Source organism: Chiloscyllium plagiosum, chromosome 39 (assembly GCF_004010195.1).
Source record: "Chiloscyllium plagiosum isolate BGI_BamShark_2017 chromosome 39, ASM401019v2, whole genome shotgun sequence".
NCBI lineage: Eukaryota > Metazoa > Chordata > Chondrichthyes > Orectolobiformes > Hemiscylliidae > Chiloscyllium > Chiloscyllium plagiosum.
The window spans coordinates 22,598,031-22,620,803 of NC_057748.1; the positions used below are offsets into that span (position 1 = coordinate 22,598,031).

A 22,773-nucleotide genomic window follows, 5' to 3' on the forward strand; every position below is an offset into this window, starting at 1 on the left:
TGTGTGTTTTTGGAACTGGTCCTCCTGGGAGCAGATGCGGCGGAGTCGAAGGAATTGGGAGAATGGGATGGCGTTTTTACAGGGGGCAGGATGGGAGGAGGTGTAGTCCAGGTAGCTGTGGGAGTCGGTTGGTTTGTAGAGCGAGTCTGTTTGAGAATGTGGCTGAAGAGCCTCTGTGCAGAGGAGATGACCTGGGGGGGTGCAGTGAGAGAGGGACTCACTGAAACCTTTATAGAGGGAGAAAGAGAGCTTCTTCAATGAAGGCATCCTTGTAAGAGGATTCGCAGTAGGTTGAAATCTTTGAGGAGAAAGTGAGGCTACAAACCAACCGACTCCCACAGCTACCTGGACTACACCTCCTGATGGGCTCCCAGTGAGTTCTATAAGGAATTTATAAATATGTTGTCAGGGCCGATGCTTAGTGTGTTTAAAGACTCAAGCATTAAGGCTAGAAACTGTATTGGTGAGGACTGCGGCAAGAGGATCATTATACAAAACCTCCATCCACCTGATGAAGGTCATTCCCAGGCCAAATTGCTTCAAATTATGAAAAAGATATGGCCACTCGACCCCATCAAATGCCTTATCCGCATCTGAAGTGATCACCAATTCCTGTACCGATCGCTGTTGACATACTTGGATCATCTCCTGGCATCATCCATTGATCTGCAACCTCTTATGAACCCCGTCTGGTGACCTTAATGATGGAGGGCTGTACAGTTTCTAGCCTTAATGCTTGAGTCTTAGGATTTTGAAGCGAACATTCAAAAATGAAATGGGCCTATAGGAAGCACAGTCCTCCAGGGCCTTCCCTTTTTTAAGAATGATAGAGATGTTGGGAGGAGGCCTTGACTATGTGAGTCATTAAACACACTAAGCATTGGCCCTGACAACATATTTATAAATTCCTTATAGAACTCACTGGGGAGCCCATCAGGACCCGGCACCTTGCCATTCTGACAAACTTTCAAGTTAAGTTTTGGGAAGAGTACCTGGACATAGAAGCTGTAATTTTCAAAAGCAACATAACGGTATTAGCAGACCCATAATCCATACAAATCAGAACATTATCCCCTAATTGATTACAATAACAACTTGAGTTCAGTGCAATTCGATAACAATATTAATTTCACCAGTTCCATTTTTGTTTTCTTCTAGGAGTCTTTCTTCCAGGACATTGACCTCTTACAGAAACATGGCATTGTAAGTACAGTAAACTGACACCATATTTGAATTTGAATCCAGATTGTACTCCTCTTTTCTATTTAGTGACTTAGCTTCCTCATTGAATCACAGTTAATGTAGCATTTTTTTGGAAAAAGTTTCATATACCCCAAGCAATATGAATAATTTCAGGGATATTTCAAAATGACATTATCCTTAAAAGCTGAAATTGCTGTAGCCCAAACAGCAATCAAAGATCTTTTGTAAGTGTTGACTTTGTTTCTTTCAAAGGTGAAGTGGAAAATTAAAGATTCTGATTATGCTTTCAAGAGACATTCTAGTATTGAATTCCTCTGCTTTCTTTTTCATCTTGCTTTTTTCAGCTATGTTGTCATGAGAGAGAATGGGCAATCTGTTCCCAAGTAATGAAGGAGCATTCTGTATTGGTGACTATATGGTGTATAAATGCAGCCTGAAATGGAAATCAATCTGTTATCTCTTCCATTGCATTATATTCCCTCGTGAGGTAACATACTGCAGATTGCCAGCTATTCCTCCAATCATGGCTGAAATGAGGGAGTTTCATCAAATGAAAACAATTAGAATGCAAGATTGATTAATTCTGTAATCTCTCGTGTAATGGAAGCTGTAGTGATTGTATCAAGGTCAGCCAGGTGGATATCTAAGTATATGAGTACCCTGATCGAGGCTATTAACCTGGTCCAACCACGGAGCCCTGCCTGACAGATATAAGCAGAAATATCAGGATTTGAGGTTCCTCATTTCCCTGAAAACTGGTTGAACGGTTTGGGGCCTGGCTTTGCTGCTCCTCTTCCTTATAAAATTGCTGTTTCTCTGTACACAGCTGTTAATGTTAATTGTTTTGTAAACTCTGAATTGTTTAATAAAATTTAAAAAAAAAAGCAGGAATGTCAGAGTTTCTCTTTACTCTGAGAACTAGCTCAAGGGAAGCCAAACCAGTGTGAAGTTCTATGATTTAGACTTTGTTGTCAAGTCCAGGAGTATAGTGGAAAGTGTACAGTGTCACCATATATGGCGCCATTGGTACATGTAAATAGAGGATGACTTGGTGACAAGATACTGGCCTCTCTGAAGTTATTCCAGAAGGTTGTTGACAAGGCCAGCCCATTGCCTTTGAAAAGATTATGGTAGCTTTCTATTTGAACCGCTGTAGTCCACCTGATGTACGTATACTTACCAACAGGAAAGGAAGAGTAATATTTTTCCAAGTTAGTGTTGTGTGCTTTGGAGAGAACTTTCAGGTGATGGTGTTCCCATGTGCCTGCTACCCTTGTCTTTCTAGATAGTGGTGGTGGCAAGGTTTGAAGGAAACTTGTTGAGTTGTTGTATTGATAGACACACTGTTGCAACTGTGCTTTATTGGTGGAAAGAATGATTGTTTAAGGTGGTGGATGTTGTATTAATCAAGCACATGACATTGTCTTTGATATATTGGGAAATTAGAGTATTACTGGAGGCAGGCTCGTAATGCTAAAGGAAAATATTACAGATTGTGTCTTACAGATAGAGGAAAGGCTTTAGGGAACTGGGTTTCTCACTGCAGAACCATGCTCTTATAGCCACACTAATCATGTGGCTGGACCAGTTAAATTTCTGGCCAGTTTGAACCCCAAGATATTGATGGTGGTGATTCACCACTTATTGTCATTGTGTCTCCAAGGAAGAGGAGAGGTCCAGGTGATGTGAGCATGGTGCGCTTTAAGATACGAGCAGTTGAAAATGCAACAAAATGCTACAATTGTCATCCGACACTTCTGACCTTGCATTTGAGGGACTCTGGCTGAGATGATTGATCTCCAAGAGTCAAAACCAACTTTTTGTGTGCTAGGTATGACTAGGTAGTCGTGTTCTTTTCCTGATTTGCATTGACCCCACTTTTGCTGAGGCTCTTTGATACCATACTCGGTCAAATGTGGCACATCAAAAAGTAGTCACTCTTGCCCCCATCTCCAGAATAATGCCTATCTTATGAGCAAACACTAAACAGGTTGGGACTCTATTCATGACAGGTGTCCCATTGAAATGTATAAAATTTCTAAGGGCCTTGCCAGGGTAAACGCTGAGAGAATGTTTTCCCTCATGGAAGAGTTGAGGACTGGAGGGCATAATTTTAGAATAAAGGGATCCCAGTTTACAACTGATATGAAGAAGAATTTCTTCCCTCAAGAGGATTAAGAGTCTTTGGAATTCTTTGATACAGACTGCTGTGGAGGCAGAGTCCTTGTGTATATTTAAGACTGAGATAGATTTTGATCAGTAAGGGAATCAAGGGTTACAGGGAAAACACACGGAAGTGGATTTAAGGAATGTCAGATCAGCTGTGATCCTTAGAATGGTGTAGTGGGCTGAAAGGGCTGAGGGCCAATGCCCATTCCTATTTCTTATGGTCGAAGGTTCAGCTTTTCTGTCCGTGTTCAGACTGAAGCTATAATGAGATCTGGATCCATATGCTATAGTGGAATCCAAACTGAGCACTGTGAGCAGGTTATTGCTATTTAAAGGCAGGTTATTAGTGTTTAAATAGAAACAAAGTTAACATTTCTAGGCCGATATGATTGAATCCCATTTAATGATTCTATGAGTTGAACAGGCTGTTGAATTAGGAGGTATAAGTTCAGCCTGGGATCATAGCTAGGGAGGAAAATTGGAATCCGTGAATGAGGATGTGAAGTATATGGCAGGAGCCAAAGATGAAATTGCAGTCCATCCAAACTAAATATTAACCAAGGCGGCTGGAAGAATCGAGATCATGAAAGGGTTGAAATAGGTTGCGGTGATGTAACTCTAGATTGAATTTGACCCCACATTTGCAGATGCTGATGCAAAGAAACATTGCATGAGGGAAAAAAAAATCAGGTGAAGCACGATTCTTTGCTGAGCTCGAGATACTTGTGCCTGGTTGAGAAAAGGAGTCTGCTCCTTGGATGCTGCCTCACCAGCTGTGCTCTTCCAACATCACACTCTTCGACTCTGATCTCCAGCATCTGCAGTCTTCACTTTCTCCTGGTCAAGAAGAGGAGCCAAATGAGGGCAGTCCTACACAGCTGAGATTTTGCAGAATGATGATGTGGTTGTCCATGCCAAAAGTTGCATGGAGGTGGTTATGATATTCAATTGTCTCAGAAAGTGACCACACAGAAATTGCATGAATTGAGAATCCGGACTATTCACTCATATTGCGTGAACGTGTTTGTTTCCTGTGCTTCAAATTTAGCCTCATGTGTCTTTAGGTTGTGTTGTCTTTTGTACAGAATGATGTTCTTTCTTCTTAGATAATGATTCAGAAACCTAACAGTACCTTTCTTATAGAATGCAGCTGATATTAAGAAAATGAAAACTGTTGGAATCTGCACAGTGAAGGGGATTCAGATGACAACACGAAGGGCACTTTGCAACATCAAGGGACTTTCTGAGGCCAAGGTGGACAAAATCAAGGAAGCAGCGAACAAGCTCATAGTAAGGATAATTTAGTGATGTAAATAAATTCTGACTGTTCAAACCTGATAGAGTCCCAGTTTAGGCATAATTCAGGTCCAACTGCTCTATGTCAGTGTTCATGCTGCTCAAACTCCTTTTCATCTAACCCTATCAGAGTATCCTTCTGTTCCATTCTCCTTCATAGTCAGAAGTCTCAGGACACCAGATTATAGTCCAACAGGTTTCCTTCACCTGACAAAGGAGCAGTGCTCTGAAAGCATATGATTTGAAACAAACCTGTTGGACTATTACCTGGTGTTGTGTGACTTCTGAGTTTGTCCACCCCAGTCCAACACTCCACACCATGGCTACCATGTTCCCTCAGGTTCTTCCTTTTAAATATTTTTATGCAATTCGCCTCACTTATTTTCTGTGATAGTGAGTTCAACATTCTAACCACTCTAGTAAAGATGATCATCCTAAATTCTGTATTGGATTGTTTAGTGAATATTTGTTTATTCTTAGCCCCTAGAGCTGATCTCACGTATAAGTGGAAACATCTCTCTGTCTACTCTATCAAATCTTTTCCTCATCCAAAAAGGGGGGGGGGGGGGGTGGCATGGATTCAAATGCCATCATGGTAGCTGGTAGGATTTAAAATAATAAACCTTGAATGTGAAGTTTTTCAGTACAGTAAGACCTCACTTAACTCACCCTGTTTAAAGTGATTTTGGGCCATTTCCTTGAATTCAGCCCAACACCCACCAGCCTTGCCTCTCCCCTGCCATTATATCTATGTTAAAGACTTCAGTCAAAATTTGTAGATGGTTCAAAATTTGGAAGAATTGTAGACCACAAGAAAGGTAATGTCGAACCTCCAAAAGGCATGGAAATTGGTGGTGTGGGCGGAGAGATTGCAGATGAACTTTATTGCAGAAAATGTGAGGTAATTTACTTTTATGGGAGGATCAAAGGAAGACAGTATAAAATAAAGGACATAATTCTAAAGTGAAGCAGGAGCAAAGCGACCTGTGTATAATCCATTAAAGGTGACTGGACGGGTTGGGGGCATGGTTCATAGGATCCCTACAGTGCGGAAACAAGCCCTTCAGCTCAACAAGTCCACACTGACCCTCTGAAGAGTAACCCATCCTGACCCATTCCCCATTAATGTACATTTACCCCTGACTAACACACCCCTGAACACTATGAGCAATTTAGCACGGCCAATTCACCTAAACTGCGCATCCTTGAATTGTGGGAGGAAACTAGAGCATCGGAGGAAACCTACGCAGACTCTGGGAGAATGTGCAAACTCAATATAGACAGTCACCAGAGGCTGGAATCGAACCTGGATCCCTGGTGCTGTGAGACAGCAGTGCTAACCACTGAGCCACCGTGCTGCCGCGGTTAAGAGTGTGCTGTATTCTCAGCTTTATTTAGACGGATATAAAATACAACAACAAGGAATATACATTATTTTTTGTAATATACACTACCTTGGCTTCAGCTGGATCCAGCTCTGTGAGCTGTACCTTTGGGAGAATGTGAAGGTATTTGTGAGAGCACATGAAAAATTCACAAGAATAGATTCAGAATTAAAGAATTTTAGTTATGAAGCTAAATTGGAGAATCTGGATTTATTTTCCTTGGAAAAGACGAAGTTGAGAGGAAATATATATAGGTATTCAAAATCCTGAGTGGTCTGAGAGAGTAAATGGAGAAGAGATATTCTCAACTCATAAAAGGATTGACAATGAGAGCGCACAGATTTTAAAAGTACTTTGCAAAAGAAGTGAAAGTGATGACAGTTTCACCAGTAGATGGGTTGTGGTAGAGGTGAAGTTGGGCATCCATGATGCCATGAATATATGCTCATAGATAAATTAATTTTCAGGTCAAAAATGACCCCAGTATTATGTACAGTTTGGTTCAGCCATAGACCATTGGCAAGGAGAGTGATGGAGTTGATGGCTTGCGAGCAGAATTTACATTATGGACAGAAGACTATGGCTTCAGTCTTCTGTTCATTCAGTATTGGATATTGGACAACCACTAACTATTTAAAGATGGTGGAGGGGTTGAGTGAGAAGTTGGTGTCTGGGTGTAGTCCCTGTACATATGAAAACTGATGTTTTTGGATGATGATGCTAGTGGACAACATATAGATGTGAAAAAGGAGTTGGTCAAAGTTAGCTCCTTGGGAACACTGGAGGCAACAGTATGAGTGGGATGAGAAGCCATTGCTGATCATCCTTTGGCTACAATTAAACAAGAATGAAACCAGGAGAATGGAATCCCACCCATCTGGATAACAGTAGAAATGGTTTGGGAAAGGAAGTTGTCACTCATATCCAAACTGCAGGCAGGTTGAAAACAACGAGGAGGCATAGTTTACCTTTATAGTCCAACAGGTTTAATTGGAAGCACTAGCTTTCAGAGCGCTGCTCCTTCATCAGGTGGTTGTGGTGTACACAACTGTAAGACACAGAATTTATAGCAAAAGTTTACAGTGTGATGTAACTGAAATTATACATTGAAAAATACTTTGATTGTTTGTTAAGTCTCTCATCTGTTAGAACGACCATGATAGTTTCACTTCTTTCATATGTAAATCACAAAACTCGTTTTCAAAGTTACATTCTCAGGTTAACTGTAACGATTGGTGTCAGGCCAGATAAGATGTTGAAGGTATTAGCCCCCTGTGTTCTGTTGTCTGTGCCATAATGTTTAGAGTGACTCTAATCTTAAAAAAATGAGTTAACAGAGTCTTACATGAATTCATGCAGTTTTTGAGCAAAGTACAATATAACTCTGCAAGTACAAATTCACCTCATAAGCGTATATGTGCATTGTGTGTGTGTGTGAGAAAAGGGATCTAAGTCTGTGAGAGGGTGCATGTGAGAGTTTGGGAGTGTGTGTGTCTGTAGGAGTGTACAAAATTATAAATCTCACAACACCAGGTTATAGTCCAACAGGTTTAATTGGAAGCACTAGCTTTCAGAGGACTGCTCCTTCATCAGGTGGTTGTGGAGGACACAATTGTAAGGCACAGAAAACCAAAATAATACATTGAAAAATACCTTGATTGTTTGTTAAGTTTCTCATCTATTAGAATGACCATGATAGTTTCACTTCTTTCATACGTAAATCTCAAAACATTTTTTAAAAGTTACATTCTCAGGTTAACTGTGACAATTGGTGTTAGCCAGATAATATGTTGAAGGTGTTAGCCCCCTGTGTTCTCTGTCTGTGCCATAATGTTTAGACGGATTCTAATCTGAAAAAGTGAGTTAAAAAAGTCTTACATGTATTCATGCAGTTTTTGTGCAAGTACAAATTCACCCCACAAATGTATATGTGCGTGTATATGAGTGTAAAATGGTCTAAGTCTGTGAGAGGGTGCGTGTGGGAGTATCTGTGTCTGTAGGAGTGTGAGTGAGTGTCTGTGTGTGTGTATAGTGCAATGGTGGTCACATGTAGTGTGACATGAACCCAAGGTCCAGGACATTTGACCTCGGACCGTCGGGTGACCATCCTCCAAGGCGGACTTCAGGACAGGCAGCAGTGAAAAGTGGCTGAGCAGAGACTGATAGCTAAGTTCGGTACCCATAGGGAGGGCCTGAACCAGGACCTTGAGTTTATGTCACACTATAAGTGACCACCATTGCACAATACACACACACACAGACACTTGTACGCGCGCATACGCGCACACACACGCACGCAATCCTATACACAGACACTCACACACACTCCTACAGACACACACTCCCAACTCACACATGCACCCTCTCACAGACTTAGACACTTTACACTCACACACACATATACACTCTCTTTCACAAGCACTCACAGTAATTTAATAGGAATAGTATTCAGAGAGCAAACGGTTCGGTGTCTTGGACAACACGACTTGGTGTGGGCTTGGAGGGAGATGAGGGATAGTGTGAGCTCAAACAGCAGGGACCTCTGACATAGTTTGAGGCAGTGTACTAGGAAGTAGCAGGGCAGATTTTGAGTGGTCTTAATCTTGATAACAAAGAAATTGATGTGCTCTTTCACCTTACTGTTGCAGTCAAGAAGACATTGAAAGGTTTAAGAAGTCTGTTTGCAGTAAAGAAGCCAGGGGTTACATTTGCACTACAGAATGATTGTAGAACAGTGAAGGTTTTCAAATAAAATGCAGGACTACCACATGCTTTACATGGTCCACCAGCTCTGGCAGTAAATGACTAAAAATCTTCCATAGATGCAGTGGAGCTACCAGAGGACTGAAAAGGGGCAAATGTAACAACCTTGTTCAAGAAAGGGTATAACTCCTTACTGACCAGTGATCGTAATTCTATCTGTTTTAAATAGTTACGGAAAAGGAGAAGCCTGAAATGAAAGTTAAAGTTTAAACTAGAGTGAGGCCAACTTTGGTATTAGACAGGATCTTTCAAAAGTTGAAGGGTCATCTGACATGTGGGAGGCTTTCAAGAATGAGATAATGAGACTTCAGAGACAGTATGTTCCTGTTAGTGTGAAGGGCTAGGCTGGAAGGTGTAGACAATACTGGATGACTTGAGCTTTTTTCTTGACCAGCGCCTCAAAATCATGTGTCAAATATAGATAGCTTGGATCAATTGAATTCTGGAGGAGTATTGGGGAGTAGGAGTATACTAAAGAGGGAAATCAAGAGAGCAAAAAGGGAACAGAAGATAACTTTTGGCAAATAAGGTTAAGGAGAATCCTAAGAGATTCTGAAGTACATTAAGGGCAAAAGAGTTACTAGGAAGAGAGCCCCTTAATGATCTATGAGGCAGTGTATGTGTGGAATCACAGGAGATAGGTGGGATCCCAAATGAACATTTTGTTTTAGTATTTATTGTGGAGAAAGACATGGAAGCTAGGGAAAGTGGGGAAATGTTTAGTGATTTCTTGAGTAGAGCCCACATTACAGAAGAGCAGGTATCGGAGGTCTTAAAAAATAAGTGTAGATAATCCCTGGGACCTGATCAGGTTTATCCCAGAACATTGTGGGAAGCTAGGGAAGAGATTGCGGGGCTCCTTAGAGATATTTGTGTTGTTGGCAGCTACGGGTGAGGAATCAGAAGACTGGAGGGTGGGTAGTGTGTCATTGTTGAAGAAGGGTGTTCAGGAAAAGCCAGGAAACTATATATACAGGTGAGCCTGACATCAATGGTGGGTAAGTTGTTGGAGGGAGGTCTGAGAAATAGGATTTATATGCATTTGGAAAGGCAATGACTGATTCGGGATAGTCAGCATGGCTTTGAGAGTGTGATATCATGTTCTACAAATTTGATTGAGTTGTTTGAAGAGGTTACCAAAAGGATAGATGAAGGCAGAGTTCTAGGCATGGACTACATCGACTTTAGCAAACCTTCAACAAGATCCGCATGGTAGAATGATTAATAAGGTTAGATCACTTAGGATCCAGAGAGAGAGAGAAAGCGAGCGCGAGAGCCAGTTTGGATACAAAATTGGCTTGATATGAACCAGATAAAACCCCCTCAAAATTTTCAGTAAATGATACAGAGGATGGTGGTGGAGGTTATTATTCAGACAAGAGGTCTGTGACCAACAATGTTACACAAGGATTGATGCTGGGTCCACTGTTTGTTATTTATATCAACAATTTGTACGAGAGTATAGGAGGTATGGTTAGTAAGTTGTGGATGATACCAAAATTAGTAGTATAGTGGACAGTGAAGAAGGTTATCTAAAAGCACAGAGATCTTGATCAACTGGGCTAGTGTGCCAAAGAATAGCAGATGGAGTTTAATTCAGATAAATGTGAGGCGATGCATTTTGATAAAGCAGACCAGGGCAGGAGTTTCCCGGTTAATGGTAACGCTCTGGGGAATGTTAGGCAGAAGTGGGTACTGCAGATGCTGGAAATCAGAGTATAGAGTGGTGCTGGAAAAGCACAGCAGGTCAGGCAGCATCCGAGGAGCAGGTGTTGAACAGAGGAACCTAGCAGGTTTATAGTTCATTGAAAGACAAGGTGGTGAAGAAGGTGCTTGATCAGAGCATTGCATACAGGAGTCAGGACATCATGCAGCCTTATAAGATATTGGTGTGGCCACGTTTGGAATCTTGCGTACAATTCTAACGTTTCCTGCTATATGAAGGATGTTGTTAAACTAGAAGGGTGCAGAAAAAATTACAAGTATGTTGCCAGGTCTGGAGGGTTTCAGTTATGTGGACTGACTGGGATTTCTTTCCCTCGAGCATCAGAGGGGTGACCTTATGGAGACTTGTAAAATTATGATGGGCATAGATAAGTGCATAACCAAAATCTTTTCCCAAGGGTAGGGGTATCCAAAATTGGAGGTCCAAATTTGTGGGCGGCACGGTGGCACAGTAGTTAGCACTGCTGCCTCATAGCGCCAGAGACCCGGGTTCAATTCCCTGCCTCAGGCGACTGACTGTGTGGAGTTTGCACATTCTCCCCGTGTCTGCGTGGGTTTCCTCCGGGTGCTCCGGTTTCCTCCCACAGTCCAAAGATGTGCAGGTCAGGTGAATTGGCCATGCTAAATTGCCCGTAGTGTTAGGTAAAAGGGGTAAATGTAGGGGTATGGGTGGGTTGCGCCCATACCAGGGCCTGTTTCCACACTGTAATGTAATCTAATCTTTAGTCCAAAATTTCAAAATTAGTCCAAAATTGAGAGGTTTAAGGTGAGCGGGGAAAGATTTAAAAGGTATCTGTGGGGCAACTTTATAGGATACTGCATGTATGCAGTGAGCTGCCAGGGGAAATGGTAGGGGCAGGGTACAATTACAACATTTAAAAGACATTTGGATAGGTACTTGAGTAGGAAGGGTTTAGAAAGGTGTTAGAAACAAATTTAGACAAGACCACCAAAACTGGAAACAAGGCAATTTATTCTACGATCTTGCTAGAAAGGGCATCAAATGCAGAAGCAAATGAGCAATGAATATTCAAACTAGTACACAGTTATACTTTTGAGCTGCGTGAGGTCACCTCTCCCGACTATTATATTACCCAATCTTTCTTAGTATTCTGCCACTGCCCATCTGTGCTCCACCCTTATTGCCCCCTTCTCTCCAAGTTGGCAATCTTTCCCTCTGTAAGTGCTGACATAAGGCTAAACTTGTATCTTGATGTTCTTTTACTTTGCTTGTAACATCTTCCATTGTTCATAAGCACATTCCATTCTTGAACATACGTTTTAACAATGTATCTTTTCATGCTTGGTTTATGCGTTTCAGCTGTCTCAGCTATTTTGCTGAGACTATTATTTAATTATTTACCCTAATAATTCTGCACTAAAGTTAGTATTTAATTATCCACAATTATTCATTAAAGATAAAGACACACTTCCCTAATGCTTGCTTAGCTGATATTTTTCTTGTACCCTTTTTCTGCACATACACTCTCTTGCTTTTCTATTTCTGCAAAAACAACACACTTCCCCATTTCTTACAAAAGGTATGTACCAAATGCAGTCAAATGGGACCTGGGACACCTGGTCAGCATGGACAAGTTGGTCCAAAAGGTCTTTTTCAATGCTATATGATTCTATGACTCTATAACCACTGGTAATACACCGATAATCCAGTAGTTATCAAGAATGTGCTGACGCTGTTTATTGATCCTAGTCATTCCATTGCACTCTTCCTATCAAATTTCACGCTATTCATTATTTTTACCTATGACTATTTAATCCACACCCTCTTCCTTGGTAAACACTAATGCAAATTTCCATTAAATATTCAAGCCTTACTCACTCTTCAGCGATTGTCTGTGTGGAGTTTGCACATTCTTTTCATGGCTGTGAGAGTTACTGCTGGCTGCTTTGGTTTCCTCCCACAGTCCAAAGATGTGTAGGTTGGATGGATCGGCCATGCTAAACTACCCACAGTGTCCTGGGTTGTGCAGGCTAGGTGGATTACCCATGGGAAATGCAGGGTTAAAGGGATAGGGTAGGGGTGGGGTGCTCTTCAGAGGGTTGATGTGGACTTGATGGACCTAATGGCCTGCTTCCACACTGTTGGAATTCTCTGATACTTCTGAATATCTAAGCATATGTCACCTTCTTTCTCTTTGCTTGGCCCCATCTTATTTTTATCACATGACTTATTTATTTACATGCTATTGAAATATTTTGGATTGCATTTCATGTTAGTTGTCATGGTACTCTCATATTCAAGTGTTAGAAAGGGAGAAATGTGAACCCATTAATGCTGTTTGACAGTTAGCAGCCAGGTATTGTTAAGTTTTAAACCAGGCATGTTGACTCTGATTCGTCAATGCAATGCTCTGAGAAATTAACCAGTGAATGACTGACTCACCTGTTTTGTTGAGTTGAAACAGGCACAGTGTGTGCACATGTTCTTTCTGTCTGCAAAGAACAGACTCCTATGTAGCTTCCAATATATGCAAATGTACACTGTGAGCCCAGCATGGTATTTATGTGAGATTAGATTGAATAGATTGATATGAAAACAGAACTGGTTGACATATTGATAATAGAGCTACTAACTTGCATTGTACCCGGAGCTTTGCCTCGTGCAAAATATCCTAATTTCTTTCATTCTTTGATTTGATCTGTCTATGCCATTATATAGAGTTGGTAGATGACTACATAATGGATAGGAACCATAATTTCATGCATGCAGAATCAGTTTAGCAACACAAACAAATAATACAACCAAATATATAAATATTTCTAATCATGAAAGCGTGGAGTTTGTCCTTGCGCATGGTTTAAATTTTTAAAAATTCAGTTGTGGGATATGGGTGTCACTGGCTGGCCAGCACTTTTGTTGCCTGTCCCTAGTTACCCATGGGAAGGTGGTGGTGAGCTGCTGTCTTGACCTGCTGCAGTCCACATCCTGTAGATTGACCCACAATGTTGTTAGAGAGGGAATCCTGGATTTTGACCCTGCAACAGTGAAGCAACGGCGATATATTTCCAAATGAAGGTGGTGAGAGGCTTGGAGGAGACTTGCAGGTGGCGATATTCCCATGTATGTGATGCTCTTATGATCAGGTAAGACTATGGTGACTGTCACACACCTAGATGGAAGTGGTCATGGGTTTGGAAGGTGCTGAGTAAGGATCCTTGGTGAATTTCTACAGTACATTGTGCAGATTGTACACACTGCTGCTATTTAATGTTGTGGTGCAGCGAGTGGATGTTTGTGGCTGTGGTGCTAATCAAGCAGGCTGCTTTATCCTGGATGGTTTAAGTTTCTTAAGTTTTGTTGGAGCTGTTCACATTCAAACAAGCAGGGAGTATTTCATCACTGCCCTGACACATGCCTTGTAGATGATAGACAGGAATTGTGAAGTCAGGAGATGAGTGACTTGCCGCAATATTCCTAAACTCTGTGCTGTTGTAGCCAGTGTTTATGTGACTAGTTCAGTTTCTGTGCAATGGTAACCCAAAAAATGTTGATAGTGGGGGGATTCAATGATGGTAATGTCATTGAATGTCAAGGAGCAGTGAATAGATTGTTTCTTATTGGAGAAGATCATTACCTGGTACTTGTGGGCATGAATATTACTTGCCATTAGTCAGTCCAAGCGTGGATATTATCTAGATCTTGTTGCATTTGACATGGATTGCTTTGAGTGTGAGAACTCTGGAATGGTGCTGAACATTTGTGGGCGGCACGGTGGCACAGTGGTTAGCACTGCTGCCTCACAGCGCCAGAGACCCGGGTTCAATTCCCACCTCAGGCGACTGACTGTGTGGAGTTTGCACATTCTCCCCGTGTCTGCGTGGGTTTCCTCTGGGTGCTCCGGTTTCCTCCCACAGTCCAAAAGATGTGCAGGTCAGGTGAATTGGCCATGCTAAATTGCCCATAGTGTTAGGTAAGGGGTAAAGGTAGGGGTATGCGTGGGTTGCGCTTCGGCGGGGCGGTGTGGACTTGTTGGGCCGAAGGGCCTGTTTCCACACTGTAAGTAATCTAATCTAATCTAATTATGCAATCATTGGTGAACATGCTTATTTCTCTCCTTATGATGGAGGAAGGTCATTGATGAAGCGACTGAAGATGGTTGAGCCAAGGAAATTACACTGAGGAGGTCCTGCAAAGATGTCTTGGAGATGAGATGACTGACTTCCAAAAACCACAACCATCTTCCTATATGTCAGGCATGACTCCAAGCAACAGATACTGATACCCACTGATTCCTGTTTTGCTAGGGCTCCTTGATGCCACACTCAGTCAGATGTGCCCTTGATGCTCTTGCTTCACCTCTGGAATTCAGCTCTTTTGTCCATGTTTGAACCAAGACTGAGTGGCCCTGGTGGAACCCAAACTGGGTGTCACTGAGCAAGTTATTGCTGAGCATGTACTATTTGATAGCATTGTTGATGACACCTTCCATCACTTTACCAATGATCAAGAGGAGACTGATGGAATAGTAATTGGCTGGGTTGGATTTGTCCTGCTTTTTGTGTACAGGACCTACCTGGGCAATTTTCCACATTGTCAGTTAGATGCCAATGTTGTAATTATACTGGAAGAGCTTGGCTAGGTGAATAATAAGTTCTGGAACACAAGACTTCATTACTATTGCTGAAATATTGTCAGGGCCCATTGCCTTTTAATATTTGAGGTGAATCAAATTGGCTGAAGACTGGTATGTGGGGATCACTGGGGTAGGCTGAAATGGATCATCCACTCAGCACTTCTGGCTGAAGATTGCTGTGAATGCTTCAGTTTTATCTTTTGCACTCATATGTTGGGCTCTTCCATCATTGATGATGGGGACATTTGTGAAGCCTCCTCCTTCAGTGATGTGTTTAATTGTCCACCATTGTCACCATTCACGACTGGATGCGGCAGTACTTCAGAATTTAAATCTGATCCATTATGAGATTGCTTAGCTCTATCACTCGCTGCATATGATGTTTGGAATGCATGTAGCCTGTTTAGTAGCTTTACTATGTCTGGTGCTGCTCCTGGCATGCATTCCCATATTCTCCAATGACTCAGGGTTGATCCCCTAATTTGATGATGATGGTTGGGTAGGGCATATGCTAGGCCACGAGCTTGCAGATTGTGCTGGACTACAATTTTGCTGCTGTTAATGGTTCACATGCTTCATGGATGTCCAGTCTTCAGTTGCCAGATCTCTTCAAAGTCTGCCCCATTTAGCACAGGGATAGTGCTACACGTCACAATGTAGGTTATTCTCAATGTGAAGGCAGGATTTCGTCTCCACGAGGACGTGCAACTTTTGTGAGGCCTCATCAGACAGGGAGAGATACTTGCTGAGCTTGAACTTTTGTACTCCATAAACTCCTTCCTGAAGAAGGGCATGTGCCCGAAACGTCGAATCTTCTGTTCCCTAGATGCTGCCTGACCTGCTGTGCTGTTCCAGCAATAAAGTTTCAGCTTTGATCTCCAGCGTCTGCAGACCTCACTTTCTCCATAAATTAGTGTCAACTGAAGTAAGCAAGTCTTTGAAAATATGTCTTGTTGATCTAATCTGTGAAAATTACAAAATTCTGAATGATTTACATGATTTTTGAATACAACATTAATGTTTAGTAGCATTGCAAAGCCTCAAGGCCAAAATGGACACCCATGTCTGAGAACCTAGTAAAGAAAGGGACTGAGAAAGATTGAAGGATTGAATAGATGTCCATTTGGCTATTTACAACACGATAGATATTGATTATCCCAACTAATTCCCCCTGACAAAACGTCCAGCATGGTGCCTAAGATTAGATGTATTTCTACATTTGGATAGCATTTGTTGAAATAATTCTATATGTGCAAGAAATTGTGCTGACAATCAGTTCAAGATTGTCAGTTGGGCTCCCAGCTTGTTGCAGTTCAGTATTATGGAAGCTACATATGTTCATACGTAGAGGATTGCTCTTTGATTCAGAAATTGGCTTGCTGTAAGACGACAGAGGGTGATAGTTGATGGGGAAATGTTCTTCCTGGAGTTCAGTTACTAGTGGTGTACCGCAAAGGTCTGTTTTGTGGTCACTGCTTTTTTAAATGACCTGGATGAGAGCATAGAAGGAAGTTAAAAAAAAATTCTCAAAATGGAGAACTGTGACCAGTTGTGTTCCTCAGGGATCTATGCTAGGACCACTGTTGTTTGTGATATAAATAAATGATCTGGAAGAAGGTATAGGGGGTCTGATTAGCAAGTTTGCAGATGACACAAAGATTGGTGGAGTAGCAGATAGTGAAGGGCACAGTCAGCGAATACAGCAGAATATAGATAGGTTGGAGAGATTAGTGGAGAAATTGCAGATGGAGTTCAATCTGGGCAAATACGAGGTTTTGCATTTTGGAAGATCTAATTCTAGAGCAAACTAAATGGAAAAGCCCTGGGAAAATTGATGTACAGAGAGATCAGGGTGTTCAAGTCCACTGTACCCTGAAGGTGGCAACGCAGGTTGATAAGGCGGTCAAGAAGGCAATAAGGCATGCTTTCCTTCATCGGACGGGGTATGGAGTACAAGAGTTGGTAGGTCATGTTACAGTTGTGTCAGACTTTGGTTCGGCCACATTTGGAATACTGCGTACAGTTCTGGTCGCCACCTTACCAAAACGACATGGATGCTTTGGAGAGGGTGCAGAGGATGTTCACCAGGATGTTGCCTGGTTTGAAGGGCACTAGCTATGAAGAGAGGTTGAGTAGATTAGGATTATTTTCATTAGAAAGATGGAAGTTGGGGGGTGATCTGATTGAGGTCTACAAAATCATAAGAGTTATAGACAGGATAGATAGCAAGCAGCTTTTTCCCCAGAGTGGGGACTCCGTTACTAGAGGTCACAAGTTCAAGGTGAGAGGAGAAAAGTTTAAGGGAAATATGCATGGAAAGTTCTTTATGCAGAGGGTGGTGCATGTCTGGAACACATTGCCAGTGAGATGGTAGAGGTGGGCACAATAGCATCATTTAAGATGTATCTAAGCAGATATATGAATGAGCAGGGAGCAAAGGGATGCAGATCCTTCGAAAATAGGTGACATATTTAGACAGAGGATCTGGATTGGCGCAAGCTTGGAGGGCTGAAGGGCCTGTTCCTGTGCTGTAATTTTTCTTTGTTCTCTGTAGGCACAGTGGCTCAGTAGTTAGCACTCTGCCTCACAGCACCAGGGACCCAGGTTCAATTCCAGCCTCAGGCGACTGTCTGTGTGGAGTTTGCACATTCTCCCCATGTCTGCATGAGTTTTCTCCGGGTGCTCTGGTTTCCTCCCACTGTCACAAAGATGTGTAGGTTAGGTGAATTAGCCATGCTAAAAAATGCCGATAATGTTCAGAGATATATAGGTTAGGTGTATTAATCAGGGGTAAATATAGGATAATAGAGTAGGAGAATGGGTCTTGGGGTGGGTTACTCTTTGGAGGGTTGGTCTGCACCTGTTGGGCCGAAGAGCTTGTTTCCACACTGTTGGGATTCTATTCTGTTCTTGTACATCCAATGCAACTGTTTAACTTAAAGTAGGTGACAACTATTCGCTAGATAATTTCTCAGATCTGACTAATCAGAATCAGCCTGCTTGGTTTAAAAAAGCCTGACTGTTAACTGTCACTCACATTCTCCACGGCAATGCCTCGACCAATCGGAGCACATTTGAAAGCCAATCAAAATTCTCTCTCTCTTTTCCTTTTGGGACATTTTTCAAGAATAAAAATTCAATGGGTGCAAGAAGAAAAGCTTCAACACAACATATTTTAAAATTAATATTTAGATTCTAGATTTAGGTAAGGCTGCCTTTGATAGAATGGGATAGAAACTTGCCATTGTAAACTAGACAAATGCATTAATAAGTAAAACAACAGGAGATCAGTGACAGGTGTTCAAAATTGGAATATGATACAAAAACTGTTTATACACCCGAAGGGCCAAGAGTACAATTTGCCAAAAGTCATGGACAATTTAAAAAGGCAAAAGGCATGCAAAAATATGCAGATCTTGACAGATATACAAAGATTGCAAAAGGTGACAAAGCAGATACAAAAACGGTAAAGAAATTGCAGATGATATGAAGATCAACATAAAATGTTAACAGTTACATTAATTATAGAAGTAGCATGGGACACTTGAAGTCTGATAACAGTAATGCAGTCAGTGGTGAGAAGGACTTCTGAATAATTAATTGCTTTCTGTCAGTATAGACATTAGAAGAAGATGCCAGCATGTCAGGCAGCCAAAAGAAACAACAATGAATTAGGGACAAAGACTTGACAAAATTAATATAAGCAAGATCACGCTTGTGAGGAAATAATGGCATTAAAAAGAAAAAAAATAGCCAGGACTGGATGGCTTTCATCTTAGGATGAGGACATTGACAAATTGTACTTTATGGCAACCACAAAGTTTTCATGATCAAAAGACTGAAAAGTAATCTGCTAAGAAATGTAAGGAAGAAATTAGGAAATTTTTGATCATTGCGTCAATACATGTCAGGAAGTTCTTAGTTACTCTAGAAACTAAGAATAAATAGGGGATTCCTGTCATTTATTTGGATTTTTGGAAGGTATTGGATAAATTCAGTCAAGAAAAAGTTGAAGCTCCTATAATTGAAGACAAATTATTGACCTGGTCAGGAAAGTGGATGACCTGCAGGATGCAGAATATTGGGATGAGGCTAAAAAGACAAGATGTGACTAATGATGTCTCACAAAGTTAAAAATCACACAACACCAGGTCATAGTCCAAGAGGTTTAATTGGAAGCACTAGCTTTCGGAGCGCCGCTCCTTCATCAGGTGGTTGAACCACCTGATGAAGGAGCGGTGCTCCAAAAGCTTGTGCTTCCTATTAAACCTCTTGGACCATGACCTGGTGTTGTGTGATTTTTAACTTTGTACACCCCAGTCCAACACCGGCATCTCCAAATAATGTCCCACAAAGTATTGAGTCCACAGCTATTCCCCATTATTGCTAGCAACTTAAATGGCAAGAATGCCAGAGATTCAAATTTGCCAATGACCGAAAGATGGACAGTATTATAAGTAGTTTACATAGAAGTGTAAAGATTTCAGAAGTATTGATAATTTTAGATAAAAGGAAATAAATGGCAAATGCACTGCAATTGTTATAGAGCATGGGTTGACCCCCCTCTGAGAACTAAAACGGAAACACCTGAAGAGGAGCACCTTGCTCTTTAGTCACCCATTTAAAAGAGATAAGTGGTGTAACTTGCTTTTCAGTAACTTCTAGTGGGTTAAATAAAATAAATCCCTGACACTCACTTTAAAATCAACAAGTAACAATTTATCCAACTCCAACAGTGAACAAATTAATTAAACTATTAACAAACCAAATATATTTCTTCTAACTCCTAACTATTCCCAAATAAAACAAGATTCTGTTGTTGTGGTTCTGTTCGCCGAGCTGGGAATTTGTGTTGCAGACGTTTCGTCCCCTGTCTAGGTGACATCCTCAGTGCTTGGGAGCCTCCTGTGAAGCGCTTCTGTGACCTTTCCTCCGCCATTTGTAGTGGTTTGAATCAGCGGCAGATTCAAACCACTACAAATGGTGGAGGAAAGATCACAGAAGCGCTTCACAGGAGGCTCCCAAGCACTGAGGATGTCACCTAGAGAGGGGACGAAACGTCTGCAACACAAATTCCCAGCTCGGCAAACAGAACCACAACAACGAGCACCCGAGCTACAAATCTTCTCACAAACTTTGAAAACAAGATTCTATTCCAACAGCAAGTCCACTCATCTAAAAAAAAATAGAATTTGGTCTCTTGAAGTTACAGCCAGGTTACTTGTTTTCTGGAATGTTCTGTGCCTTCTACCGTTGATTCTTCTGTCATGAGCATCTTTTCCTCTGATTCTTTGTCATTGGTACAGTTATTATTTAGATGGTGCTTTCTCTAATACACAGATGACAGTGAAAGCCAGTGATTCTCTCGAGAGCTGAGGGATGTTACCTCTGGTGGATGGCAGTTAGCTCTAGGATCTTTGTCCAACTGCCCTCTTTTTCACTCTTGATGACATATCAATATTTCCTACAATAGGATTGGCCCTGTTTTGTCAAAACTATCAGATTTAAATTTAATGTTTTTTGATATCTAAGTACCTGGTTCAAATTGATTGGATAAATTCAAAACCTGTTGTCTTGATAAAAACCACTGCTTGGCCTGCTAACTGTACAGGGAGAAAGTGAGAACTGCAGATGCTGGAGAGTCAGAGTTGAAAAGTGTGGCGTTGGAAAAGCACTGTAGGTCAGGCAGCGTTCAAGGAGCAGGAGAGTCAACGTTTCAGGCATAAGCCCTTCTTCAGGAGTGTGGAGGGGTAGGGGGCTGAGAGATAAATGGGGGGTAGGTAGAGGTGGAGCTGGAGGGACCGTAGCTTGGAAGTTGATAGGTGGATGCAGGTGGGGGGGTAATAGTGATAGGTCGGTGGGATGGGTAGAGCGGATAGGTGGGAAGGATGATGGATAGGTAGGACAGGTCAAAAGGGCGGTGCTGAGTTGGATGGTTGGATCTGGGATGAGGTGGGGAGGGGAGATTTGGAAACTGGTCAAGGCCATGTTGATGCCGTGTGGCTGGGAGTCCTAAGGTGGAAGATGAGGTGTTCTTTTTCCAGTTGTTGAGTGGCTTTGATTTGGCAGTGGAGGAGTCCGAGAACTTGCATGTCCTTGGTGGCATGGGAGGGGGAGTTGAAGTGGTCAGCCACGGCCTGGTGGGAATGTTTGGTGCATGTGTCTTAGAGATGTTCCCTGATATGTTCTGCGAGTCGGGGGTCCTCTCTGCCCGGTGTAGAGACCATATCAAAAGCAACGGACATAGTAGATGAGGTGGGTGTTCGTGCAGGAAAATCACTGCTGGATGTGAAAAGATCCTATGGGGCCTTGGATGGAGGTGAGGGGGGGAGGTGTGAGTGTAAGTTTTACATCACTTGCGGTCGCAACGGAAGGTTCCGGATGTGGCAGGTGGGTTGGTAAGGGGTATGGACCTAACATGAGAGTCATAGAGGGAATAGTTTCTGCAGAAAGCAGATATGGGTGTGGAGGGAAATATATCCCTGGAGGCGGGTCTGATTGTAGGTGGTGGAAATGGAGGAGGATGATGCACTGGTATCCAGAGATTAGTGGGGTGAAAGGTGAGAACCAGGGTGTTCTATCCTTGTTGTGTTCGGAGGAGTGGGGTTCGAGGGCAGAGGTGTGGGAAGTGGACAAGATGCGCTATGGGTGTGGTTGATCATGTGGGAGGGGAAATTGTAGTCCTTGAAATAGGAGGCCATGAATGTAGGTTTGCTCGCTGAGCTGGAAGGTTCATTTTCAGACGTTTCGTTACCATACTAGGTAACACCTTCAGTGAGCCCCTGGACTCATAGCCCATGGCTATCCCTCTGGTCTGATTGAAGTGGCAGGATTCAAAGGAGAAGTTGTTGAGGTTGGGGACCAATTTTGCCAGTCAAATGAGTGTGTCGGTGGAAGGAGACTGGTTGGGTCAGCAGAAGAGGAAGGAGTGGAGGGCTTGGAAGCCTTCGCCATGCTAATATGCAGCCTTTCAATACAAATGTTTCAGTTTGGGCTCTCTGTGTACTGGCAAACTCTAGGCACTGAAAAAGAAAAATCTTTTTAAAAGGGACATAGAACATAGAACATAGAAGAATACAGCGCAGTACAGGCCCTTCGGCCCTCGATGTTGCGCCGATCCAAGCCCACCTAACCTACACTAGCCCACTATCCTCCATATGCCTATCCAATGTCCGCTTAAATGCCCATAATAAGGGAGAGTCCACCACTGCTACTGGCAGGGCATTCCATGAACTCACGACTCGCTGAGTAAAGAGGCTCAATGCTTTCCCCATTTTACAATCACTAAATTCTAACTTCCTATTTCCCAATCTACAATTACTGTATCCAACTTCACGACACAATGTAGGCAAATGTAGTCATTCACTTTGGAACTTAGCGAGTTTTGAGAAGATTTGGAACTGAAAAGGATACATTAGAACATTTTCTAAATATTCCAATGTTTAAAAATAGTGCAAAACGAAAGAGTCTTTAAGGTGCAGATACACAGATGTATAAAAAAGACTAACAGAATGTTAGCCTTTGTATCGAGAAGAATAAAGTTTAGTAGATGATGCCATGCTTCAGCTATACAAAACCTATTTAGACCACAGCAGGACAAATGTGAATAGTTCTGGGTGTTACACCTTGGATAGAGT

The 22,773-nt window shown here is 42.1% G+C and overlaps 1 protein-coding gene across 1 annotated transcript in view; it reads left to right on the forward strand.

Annotated features, from left to right (window-relative positions):
* Nucleotides 1-22,773, forward strand: part of dmc1 (DNA meiotic recombinase 1) — a 179,127-nt gene that overhangs the window by 4,560 nt on the left and 151,794 nt on the right. The window contains exons 4-5 of the mRNA XM_043679281.1: nt 1,159-1,203; nt 4,516-4,662. Coding sequence (XP_043535216.1) covers nt 1,159-1,203; nt 4,516-4,662 — 192 coding nt within the window. The remainder of the gene's footprint in view (nt 1-1,158; nt 1,204-4,515; nt 4,663-22,773) is intronic.